The sequence below is a fragment of the Saccoglossus kowalevskii genome, chromosome 16, assembly GCF_978046115.1.
Source record: "Saccoglossus kowalevskii chromosome 16, keSacKowa6.1, whole genome shotgun sequence".
NCBI lineage: Eukaryota > Metazoa > Hemichordata > Enteropneusta > Harrimaniidae > Saccoglossus > Saccoglossus kowalevskii.
In genome coordinates this window covers 14,955,764-14,968,441 of record NC_140656.1, presented here as the reverse complement: position 1 = coordinate 14,968,441, position 12,678 = coordinate 14,955,764, and the positions used below count along the sequence as shown (strand labels likewise).

The 12,678-nt window shown below is 34.1% G+C and overlaps 1 protein-coding gene across 2 annotated transcripts; it reads right to left on the bottom strand.

Annotated features, from left to right (window-relative positions):
- Nucleotides 1–5,027: 5,027 nt before the first annotated feature.
- Nucleotides 5,028–12,139, bottom strand: LOC144359223 (uncharacterized). 2 transcript variants are annotated; one of them, XM_085491114.1, is made up of 6 exons: nucleotides 11,803–12,139; nucleotides 11,290–11,406; nucleotides 10,932–11,087; nucleotides 10,269–10,346; nucleotides 8,926–8,980; nucleotides 7,825–7,906 (listed from the first exon to the last, which is right to left on the bottom strand). In XM_085491114.1, the coding sequence occupies exons 1-5, from the start codon at nucleotides 11,815–11,817 to the stop codon at nucleotides 8,933–8,935; spliced, it is 414 nt and encodes a 137-aa protein (XP_085347240.1). In that variant the 5' UTR covers nucleotides 11,818–12,139; the 3' UTR covers nucleotides 7,825–7,906; nucleotides 8,926–8,932. The 2 variants fall into 2 exon arrangements, with proteins under 2 accessions (XP_085347239.1, XP_085347240.1); XM_085491113.1 differs by lacking the exon at nucleotides 8,926–8,980 and having other exon boundaries at nucleotides 5,028–7,906.
- Between the last annotated feature and the right edge of the window lie 539 nt (nucleotides 12,140–12,678).

Genomic DNA, 12,678 nt, shown 5'->3' with positions numbered 1-12,678 from the left:
AGAAACGACTCGGCTTTCACTTAAAGTCGAAGATAAATGCACCCTCGCCTCACGTCTATATAACAAGCATTTACGAAATCAGATACTCTAATTTGACCGAGAAATTTCTGTTTGGCAACTTTTTTCCCGGATGAAACTTCTCAATCACTCCTTACTGTTTTTTTTTTTTTGTCGTTTACAATAATTTGACAAAACAAGACGTTAAACTTAAATCGGGGCTAAACGAACCCAGAAATATATGTATAACACAAAATCAGTGCCGTCTGCCAAATGATCAAAACAAGTTGGTCTGGCAAATTGTCCCAGCCGATGACAGCCCCTTGTCCCCCTGATCTATTATACACTTAAATACACTTATTTTTACGCGTATATGTTAATGTAAAAGCTTATGTACTACACACATACCGAGATTACAATCATTTTAAAAATAATTGTACTCCCGCTAAAATATTTCATTTTGTTAAAGGTCCCAGTCTATTCCCAGAAAACGATGATTGTATTTTAATTTAGTGAATGGCGTAAATTATTTTCTTAGTATGTAAATTATTGTTCGTGACTGATGATGCACCTTTTGTTATTTTGAATAATATTTGACCAATTTTTCTCTAAATACGGTACTGTGACAAACAAAATAACGTTGTTTCGTGTTATCCCGAAACTACAGCTCCACGATTGTACATAAAACACCAATGCAGACTTCCATGTGATTCATGGCGAACTTTCAGATATAACTAAGCTTCTACCTTAAGCTGAAAATTCGCATGATAAATAATAAAGAAAATATCTACCTGTAAACACGACCTGATAATAAGTAATAATAAAACCAATACGAGGTAAGCACCGATAATAATCACTACAATGACTGCAGTAGGCAAGGTATCTGATTCAGTTGATGATATCTGTCGAAAAGAAGCACAGATAGGTACGTAGACTATACATGCATAAACTAAGTAGTCATTTGAAAAAAAGACCTAGAAGAAATTGCATACATTTTTCATATTAATGTGACAGGGATTTTTTCCCTGAGTGTACGTATGGACACTGTTTTCTTAAATAATAGTTATTTTAACTTCTCGGGCTGTTAATAGAGCATCATTTTTTTTAAATCTCTCGCTCTTCAGACTTCAAATGGGCGTCACTTTATTCAACCCATACACGTTTTCTCAGTTTCATGTAAGTTTACAACGTAGAAAACTTCTTCTGAATATGTAGGTAGTAATATGTCTACTTCTGTTATAAATGTGTATACCGTTACAAAAGACACACAACGTAAGTAATGAATGTTTGGACTGGCATTTAACTTGTAATTTTTCCAAAGATATGATAGCCGCCATCATGAATTCGACCACAGTTCCGGTGTGGAGGGACTGTGATTATACGCTTAACAATATACATGTACACAAACCAAACCCATCACTGCGAGGACACATTACCCTGGGCGTTAAATTTATAGTTCAAGGTTATCGCACTTAATTTTTCAGTAGAAAGCATAAACTCTTTTCTCTTTGACATCGGAAATTTTAAATATTTTATTCGCATATACCTGACGACATTTTGTGTCAGTCAAGTTTTCCCGATTCTTAGTCACACCTTTGAGTCATCTATAAAATTTGTATTGTATTTTTCAACAACCCCCGTACTCCTAAGTAAAATAACCAACAACATTATATAGTGCCTAATATATATGTACATGACAGAAATTACATATAGTCTTCATTCTGACTCGAAGCTCCATAACACTGCTAAATTGGGTGGTAATCCCGGGGCACTACACCTAAAACTGGGTAGAGGGGTGTCACTGAGCTTTCAAAAGTGTGAGTAACATTGGACATAAGACTGAAATACCCCCCGACAGTGACAGGGTGTTGTATCTTTTCGAAGTCGTTAATTTGAAATTCCGGTAATCATCAACCGTACGTCAAAAAATGATTAATTCGTCACAATGCTACGACCTATTGATCGTTGGACTGAAGTGCTGGCATACCACAGTGAGGCAGGTAGCGAACCTTCGGACTAATGGACGCTCAAAACAATGGACCTTCGGACCGGTGCAACAACAAACAAAATAAAAAAAACACACTGAAATATTTGAGTTTCCGAATTGCCATTTTGGCGCTCCTATTTGATAAAGTACTAAATTTAGGGTGTCCAAGACTCTGTCAACCGTAACCTCACTGGGAAGTCAAATGTACGCTAAAAGTATGGTACAATGTTATTCTCAAAGCCATTAAAAAACCAACAGACGGACAAAAAAAGCACGAGGTCGAACTCACGTGATCTTGTGTGAATGATGTGTAACACTTGCGGTATATTTAAAAGAAAGAAATCTTAAGTACCTTCTTGTACAGTCACTTCCTGTATTCAACGTAGATTGTTTATGAAATGAAAGTTTGAATTATCATCATGGTAAAAAAAACTTAACAAAATATTACCTCTGAATCAGACATCTTCGCAAACAGTTCGAAGACAGAGATATTACTAATATGGAACTTGTTTACACTCGCGTCAGAATGCCATGTCAGCCTAGTACTTTGGCTGGCTGCGCATGTCACGCATATTGCCACAGCAACCAACTGTTTGTCGTTGCACGTACATATCCGATAACATGGTGACGTTTGACACGGCGTGTATAAAAGTGTTAATATGGTTTAGGCTTTAAACAATACATTAGATATTACATATAGGTGTAGGAATGTGAACATTAAAGTAATAAGCATGGGAAAGTTAACACGTATTGACATAGACAATTGAATGCAATTTTCATGTCATACGTGTATGCGGGTACCACATCAGATTGGTGACACTGTCCCTTCCAACGAAAAATGAAAATGTCCCCATTTTCGTAATATCAAATCATACGCTAGGAAAAAAAAATAACAGAAATATTGATAAAAAAAATATTTACAAATACAAATAAACAAATCGAATAATACATTAGATATTACATATAGGTGTAGGAATGTGAACATTAAAGTAATAAGCATGGGAAAGTTAACACGTATTGACATAGACAATTGAATGCACTTGTCATGTCATACGTGTATGCGGGTACCACATCAGATTGGTGACACTATGCAATTTTGCGTACCGGTAAAGTGACGTTTTGTCGATCTGAATAAAACGTTAATGTACTAGTATGTAATTAAAATCATTGTTTAATAAATGTAAAACATATCTTGTTGATGTTGTACATACATTAAATAATTTTAATACAAAAAAATAAAATAGAAAATCGCCTCACCAGATCATTTTTCAATTTTCCCTAACACGAGAAACAAAAACATTTTTCTTATTGGGCAATGCATACATTGTTGAATAAGTTGAATAATGATTAGTTGTTTGCTAAGTAAATATAATTTTTATCAGGGTAAGGAGTGTTCTACCTGACCTTGCTACAGGGTACTGCACTGGGCTTGACTAGTTGACTGGTTTTATTCTCACAACAGTAAAGCTGAATATACCTACTGAATATGCCAAGTCGTCGCGCTGCGCATGTGCGACATTTGTGTTGATAAACCTTGATTTTTCCACAATCCAATGCACTCTTCTAATGAAAATCACTAGTATGAGGTATGACCTGGGCGCAACTTGCACTAATAGGGGATTTTCCGTACAATTGCGAGATCTCGCGAGATGTATGAAAAACGCGCGTCGAACGCCTGCCGCAAAAATCGAACGATTTGATTTTGAACTAGAATTTCTTTATTTCGTAACTCACATCGACCGGCCGATCTTCGACAGAGGAATATTGCTTCCAAATACCCTTACTTAATCAAAATTGCCTATCATCAAATGTGGACAGCACATTATTGACATGGAAATGTCCTCCAAAATACTTCGCGTTTGTCGAATCCCACGCGATGTTTGACGCCACTACGACGCTATGATCTTTCACAATGCAGTTAATTGAAAACCTACAACATCAAATCCGCAAAAATCAACATACCGTATTGTTGATATATATCACCGATAAAGCATAAAGCGCGGTAGTCGTCGCGCTGCGCATGTGCGACATTTGTGTTGATAAACATTGATTTTCCCACAATCCAATACGCTCTTCAAATGGAAATCACAAGTAAATGTATGAGATTTGACCTGGGCGCGACTTGCACAGATTACCACTGGTGACTTCTTGATACCTTCGAATAACATGAAATTTACCTAATTAAAGCTTGGAAACGTCTCAGTTCGTACTCGTTGATCTGCGCAACAGTCAAAGTCGCCATCTTTGTTTATATGAGACACACATAAGTCGCACATGCGCAGCGCGACGACTACCGCGCTATAAACAAAGTTGCACAAAGTTTAAAAATCTAATCGCATGACATTTTCGTTTCATTTCACCACGTTTAAAGTGGCAATAGCTGTGATTTTTAACATTTCCTTTTGTTTAAATATAACTCTGTTACTACTTACCATGATATAACTACATATAGATGAACAAATATTACCGAAGTATTGTTTTAGACATGATTGCATGGGCAAACTGCCCTTCCACAAGGCTATATAGCATAAAAAGCGATGTGAAAAATAAGGGTTGACTAGTGGCTATCACGTAGTGGTGACCGTTGAAAATTCTGACGCGCGACGAATATTATGGGAAATGACACAAGATCAGCAGCGAGAGGCTGTCAAAGAATGGCTTATCATCTCAAGATAACATGGTATTTGACATTTCGCTCAGGGCCTCTGGTAAATTGTCATCTTGTACCATAGACAGCGCCCTCTGGAGACCTTGACTATAACCTGTATAATATTTGTTCACTTGCGATTCAAGGTACGTCGGTATATAGTGAATATGCTATGCTCTCAGTGTACACATTTCGGCGATGGCCGTTACAAATTGATACTAATGGAAATGTTTTTTCTAAAATAAAAATCGCAGAAAAAAAAAAAAGATGGAAAATTAAAGCCATTGTCATTTATTTTTTCAGCTCATTGACTTTCAAACTAGAGGTCTTTTCACAGACACAAGCATGAAGAGTTGCACAATGACAGCGTTAAATATTAAAGAACAAAACTGCAACTTGTTCAAAATGCCATTTTAATAGTAAAATTATTTTACAAATATAAAAATACATCTCAAATCATGTGCAAGTAATTAACTTAAGTACCATATGCCATATCATAACTCAATACATTACTACAGTTAAAACTAGAAATGTAACTTTTTTTTTCAACCTCTGGAACGCGCCATGAATCCTTGGCATAATTAGTAATAAATATTGAGAATTCTGGAAATACTGGTTAATATAGTATTAGTCTCTCCCCCACCCCTCAGAATTTAAGTCATATTTTCATTACATAAACATTGTACATACATAAAGGTAAATCCACAGAAAATTATATTTGGTGGCCCTAATGCTTACTGCAAAATGTGTCTCTTTAACTAGCATGTTATTTTAGCTAATTTCACAAATTCAAGATGTAACTAGTTTACATAAAGTATACTCTCACAATCAGATGGATGTGTTATTTTAGCTAATTTCACAAATTCAAGATGTAACTAGTTTACATAAAGTATATTCTCAAAATCAGATGGATGGCACTTCAGCTAAATTAAAATTTTTACAATTCGTACATAAAAGTCAAATTTGCGGTACAAGTTCTTTTTGGATATACAAAAGAATCCTTATGACAATGAATACAATAAAGGTGATTAACATACGAGATTGTTATACGAATTAGCCATGTGCTCGGTGCTATGCTATGCTATATTTCTGGATAGAACCAATTCATTTTTTGCAAATTTTGTGAGTAATGGAAACTGCACATTTTCTTGTAGTAAACAATTCTCTACTGGGAACGTAGCAGGTGTCTTTTACTGTGATCAATGCACAGTGACTTTTACTTGGGTCCCAGGGTCACAGTGTCTTCTTTGGAGATTCTCACTCGGGTCCTAGGGAGTCACAGTGACTCTCACTTGGGTCCTAGGGAGTCACAGTGATTCTCACTTGGGTCCTAGGGAGTCACAGTGATTCTCACTTGGACCCTAAAGTCATGGTGACTTTCACTTGAGTCCTAGGAAGTCACGGCAACTTTCACTGTGGTCTTGAGGAGTTGTGGTGACGTTTGTGACCAATAAAGTCAAAGTATCACATTGTGTTAACTGGGGAAAATTAAATGATTTACAAGTGATGGCCCCAGTAACTGATATTGAACTAATTATTCTCTCAGTATTTCAAAGATAATCATCCATCCATCCATGCATGAAATAAACTAATCTTGAGCAGTAAAAAAATAGAAAGTTTTTACAAAATAATAATTTTACTCTTACGCTGGTAGTGTTCGTAACCATTTATGCATCTACTTAGCTCTCACTTTATATTAGCTACATCTTTGTTGACAAGCAACTGACTTGATCTAAGCCTCAGAGCAAATTGTAACATGCATACTGTGGAATACTTTATTTTCGCTGGAATTAATTTTCGCTGAAAAGGCTTTTCGGGAGTTTTGTGTGGAATTTATTTTCACTGATTTTTGATAAGTTTAATGTGAAATATAAGAACAAAAGTATATTCGCTGGATTTTATTTTCACGGCATCACCCCTTTAGCGAAAATAAATACCAAGCAAAAATAAAGTATTCTACAGTATGTTCAATGTACAGAGTAGATGTACAATTATGGTATAAAAAGACAAATACTGATAAACCGGTAAAACAAAACAACAAAATTGCATGCTTAAAAAAAATACTGACTACATTATTCAGAATTGTGTTGAAGAAAACAGTTAAACCACATCAGATAAAACTTAATTGTTTCCTTATTGGTATAAGTGAATGTACAAATTATAAATAAAAACCCTCATTTTTGCTCAGCGATAAACCACTAATAATAATAATAAAACAAAACTTTTTATTTTAACTTCCTCATTCGATTGTATAACATTTAATGCCTACTCAATATACCATCAATCATTTTAGAGATGTAAAATGAATGAGAAAATTATATTTTTAATTTTGTTGTTTGATGCTGTTGATAAATACCAGTTTACATTAATCTTTGATTAATCATTACATCAACACACGGTTCTAGTAGCTCGCATCTAAGGTTTCGTGAAATTCTCTTAGTGCATGTACACTGGTACGTAAAACAATAAGTGCATAGTAATTTTGGTTTTTCATGTAAAGAATACTGTTGTGTATCCTGCAAACAACATTTTTAGTTTATGATGAACCATAATTTGATTTTGTCTACAGTATGGAGTATCAAACAACAATATTAAAAAATGTTTTTGTCCACAGGTCAACCCAGCTCACTGCAGGTTTTCTTTTTAGAAAGACCATAAAATTATTTATAAACAAATATGATTATACATTAAGTATTGTACACCTTCTATTTACACATTACCAGTATATATACATGTCCTCAGATTTACAAAAATTTACAATTTTTCATTTGTTTCACAAACTATAAAAATAGGTATAAAAAACATAAGTTAGTAAGTGTATGTTCTAAAATGATGGACAGCATCAACTTCAAATCTGATTCAAAATTTTGTAAAAATCAGGTCCAGGAACATTTTTGGACAGCCCCATGTGTGATAAAAGTAGATGGGTCAATTTCCCAAACTATTTTAAAACAGGACAGCGTCATATTTAGTATATTATATGCAAGCCGTATAACTATTGTGTATCAGATGTACAGATCTGTTCATTACATACAAGTATATAGCAATATTTACATATCGAGATATCTTCAACACAACAGTATAGTATTTACAGCATATTGGGTTCATAGGAGTCAAACTGAATGGGCGGCATTTATAAACTGGATGGAATCATGGTAGGTAGATAGATATCTTCTGGTAGGTCATTGTTAATGCATCCTCAATTCAAAGCAGAGACAATTGATTGTATCACACTCTGGTGTCTGGCAATTACAAGCACAGTCGCATCCACCGCACTGAAAGGCAAGAAACAAAATAAATATGGTAAAAATACAGGTCTACACAGAATGCTGTCATGCAGCAAGTGGTTGCTCTATATTGTTAAATGGCACTTGTATTCAAAGTGCTGCCATAGTTTAATTTCTAATTTTCCTAACTATCTATTTGACATGCCAAGCAACCTTGGTGATCTAACAGCTTGTGATATTTTCACATCTCAGAGTGATCCACTCTAATATGGAATACCGTATTTGCTCTATTAGAAGGGCATGTAAACCAATAGATTCATGTACTAGATCATTTATTTACATAAGTGCAGGCACAACTAATAAAGCATATACAGTACATCTAGTAAGAATCAGGGAGAATCACACACTTCAAAGGGATACCCATGTCAGAAAGCAGGATTTGTATATTGAATAGACAGTTTATAACATGTAATATGGAGAACAATTAGAACCAAGGTAAAACATGAAATTTATTCATTTTAAAATTTATGGGTGGGTAGGAGTGTAAAATAATATTTATTTTGTCCTTAACAAATCAGCAAGCTTTCATAAAGCTTGAAAATACTTACAAACTTGTCCCCAAGAAATGCTTAGGAGAGTTTTAATATGCATGTACACACAATGGCAAAATCATTTATAAAGGGTATTATTTAGTGAGAAGTGTGTGGGAGGGGGGGGGGGGGTAATCTACAACCAATTACATGCACATTAACCACCAGTACAGAATACATAATGCTATACTATACTAGACTCACTTATTATGGTCACAATTGAAACAGATAACTACTACTAAAATCATCAAGATATTGGGAAATGAAGCAATTATGCAACTAAATTAATGCCAACTTTTCTAACCGACAAAACCAGAAGCCATCCTTGTTAGCCATCTTTTTTGGTTGAAGACCCTATATACATCTGGTGTTTACTATATTTATGTTATTTAAAAAAGCACACCCTCTCTAAGTTAATTACCTACGCTGTATTTTAATTTGGTAGTACCTGCATGCCTGAATAAATAAAAAGCTCACCAACACGTCATCGTTTAGAGGGGTGTACACAGGAGACTACGACATCATTGCAGCACTGAGAGGGCAAGATTATTAAACAATTACATAAATCTAATCTCCTTTTCTTTTTATGTGTAATGTATGTATTAATAATAGTTCTCTGCTCTACATGAATATTGTGAATCACAAATACAAAGCTGTTAAAATGTATTTTGAACGGTTGTTTTATAACGGATTCTAGACTTTGGTAGCATGACTATTGAATTACAGATGTCAATGAAGGTAATTTAAAATAATAGAAATATCAAGGTAAATTGATAGCATCTTAGTGTGGCTTTGTTATGCTCGGTTGACACTTGTTAAATTGCTAGCAGAGAATTAAAAAAATCTTATTTTAACAGTAAAGTTGATAGATGATAAGATCCAACTACCGGTACTATTATTTGAAGGATTACAGTAGTTACTTTTTTAAATTATTCATAATCATCAACATTTTACGAAAGCAAAAGTGTTCTAAAAGTTCAATTGAAAGCACACTCATATAAATATATACTCCATTATCAAAAAATATAAATCATCAACTTTCTGATCATTGTCTTTTAGTTTTTGAGTCCCCTATAAATCGTAATCTAAGATTGATTTGAGGTCTATCTGTCTGTGCATGTCTGTCCATTCTGAGTTATTTCTCAGACATGCCTTCATCGATCTCATTTATTCAAACTTAACAGATAGACCATGTATGATGACTTACTTTTATGCACATCGATTTTTGTTAACATTTGATCAAATATGACTCATTGGTGATAATTTTGGTCCTCAAGTTTGCTAAATTCTGATATTTAAATGTGACCGGAAATGTTTCTCAGGCGCAGGTAAAATTTTTGTTTTTGAGATTCAAACAAAACTAGCCGACTGGTGGCAATTTTGTTTTTGTTTATGTCCATGTCCATTTCCCACTACTATTTTGCCTGATTAAGTTGAAAGTTTACACACATGTACAATATTCATGTTGTGATTTGATCAAATTTTGCAGTTTGTAAACGTGTCTTGAGCCATTGCTTAAATAATAAAAAATTTCAGTGACCTTCAAATATAATTATTTGTTTATGGTCCAATTAATATAAGGATTATTGTCTTGTACAGGAATGTGCCATATGACACACAAGACTAATCTCATTAGATTGCATGGAACCAAGGCTTGTGTAACAGATGGAGTGAATACACTGGTGGTCTTTCACTCAACTATTGTAACTGCAGAATAACAATAATGCTAGATTTGTTTTTATGTTACATATGTATGTGTTTTGATGAATACAGTCTACACTGAAAGATACCATAGCTTTCATGCATGCATGTATACTTACATCACACATTGGCTCATTACCACAGCACTGATTATCTTGACAAGCTTGGCAAGACACACAATTTGCTAAAGTACATTTCTGCAAAAAGAAAGTGCATGATCACCACACTAGTATTTAATCAATCATCAGTTAATTTGTTTTGTTATATTTATACTAAGGTACATACGCTGACTTTAATCTAACATCCCCTGTTTGTCCATGTTATACAAGTTTAAAGATAAATACTGGTCTCAGAATTTTGTCTGCAATCTGGTTATATTTTGAAGAGCGCGAATGGTAATGTCAAATTATGATTAATCTGCACTACATATTTCAAATGTCTAAGAACTTTCTCAGAACGGATCAATCCAAACAGGAAGGCTGAAGCAAAGAACACAGTATTAACTAGTCTCACTTAAGTCTTTAGTCACCATATTCAAATGTTCAAGACAATGATTCAAGATACTGATTTTCTTGTTTATACATTTTTTTTAATTGCTATATAGCAATAGAATGTATTATTTCTGAGAATGATATCGAATATACAACTACCGGTATATGTCATGATACTAAGTGGGTTTTATACTAACAGAATTACGACAGGTTGGTGAAAGCATTGGGGTGAAAAGAGAACATCTAAGTTCTTCAACAGAACTTCGAGAGAATTAAACAATGTCCACTTACATTATTGGCTGGTCCACAAATGGAATCCAGACAAGCTTTCATATTAGGATATGCACAACAATTACATGCTTCGGCAGTGGCTACCCAGCAATCACAGCACTGCTGACTTCCATCTTCTTTACCACACGGTGCACATTCGTTACAAAAACCATTGGCCTATATTACAAATCAGACCAGAACACATTGCGTGACATACAAAATTATGATATTTTGTATCCCAAATGATAATTTGCTTAACACATGCAGTCCCCCCTCCCCAAATTAAGAAAACTATACATCTATAACAGCTTTAGTATTCAGGTTTTACACTCAGTCTAGTGGTGTTAAGATCCAAGAAAATCAATATTTTAACATTTACCTGTAAACATGATCTGATGATGAGTAATAGCACCATCAATACTAAGTATGCACCAATCGCAACTACAACAATAACTGCTGTGGGTAAGGTCTCTGATTCAGTTGTTATGGAAGATTGCTGTAGAAACGTAGAAAAAAAATGTTACTAATGCTGCTGTCAGTGTCATCCCATACCCTAGCCATACACATTGAAGATCAGACGCTGCCATGTACACTGATGTTCGCATATATATAGTAAATCGCGAATTTGACAAATGTTGCAACTCTAATACTAGTTATCAAATCCCTCACCATTAACCTACGAACCACCCGCTGTGCGGCCAGAATAGAGAGCTCATATAGAGTGAAAAATAAAAAAAAATTGAATTGGACAAAAAGAAAAAGAAGTGAGTAAATATTTAAAAAAAATATAACTGTTGCCAGACTCGCGAATACCATAGTGACGAGATTGTTGTCTGATTTATCAGATTTACAGCAAGACATTGCGGAAATGAGAATACAATTAAATACTTACCCCGGGATCAGACATCTTTGTCAATTGTCTAAATATATATTTTCAAATATATGTTGTTTGTGTCCGTAAATTTGTCAAAATAACCACGATTCAATAAAAATTGTTTACGTCCATGGGAGTCGCCATTTTGGGCGACTTCACATTTTTGCGACGTGCACATAAACGGAGGATTTCGTAGAAATTGCAGCGTTCAGTGGTACAGTATCACTCATAAAATAAACAGGTTGAATAATATTTATCTGAAACAATTCCTGTTGCTGCAAACTGCACAATACGTGTGTATTTTCCAGTTGTTCGCACAACAACACAACGTAAATAGATTGCGTTTCGAAAAATGTAAGATACGTAAGTTGCGTTCTTATTGGTTAATACAGATCATGTGACACATGCTTTGACCTCGAAGTTGTGACCTTTTCTATTTACATTCATGTTCTTACGTGCATACTATGCTATATTGGAGTTACTCCAATATAGCATAGTATGTCAACCCGTGACCATAGTAACCAATTAAAATGTTCTAATTTTACAAAAAAGCCGCCACCACCTTCTCAAATCATAGGCTTCGTAGGAAATACATTTTATTGCAACATGAATAAATCTGTGTTATTAATTATTATACATGTACGTTGTGACTAATGGCCCAGTTTTTTTTTGTTTTGTTATGCAGTATTATTTCAACAATTGCAGTAAATTTGTTTCTCATGTATTTTCTTTTATTTTCTTTTATTATAATTTATTTTATAATAGCTTTAGTTTAGTTTAGTTTAAAAAGTTTAGGTAAGTAATAGTATTTGGAGACAGTTAAAATAATACAAAATAAGATGTACGTAATAATAAATCATAAAAATACAAAACAATAAATAAATAAATAAATAA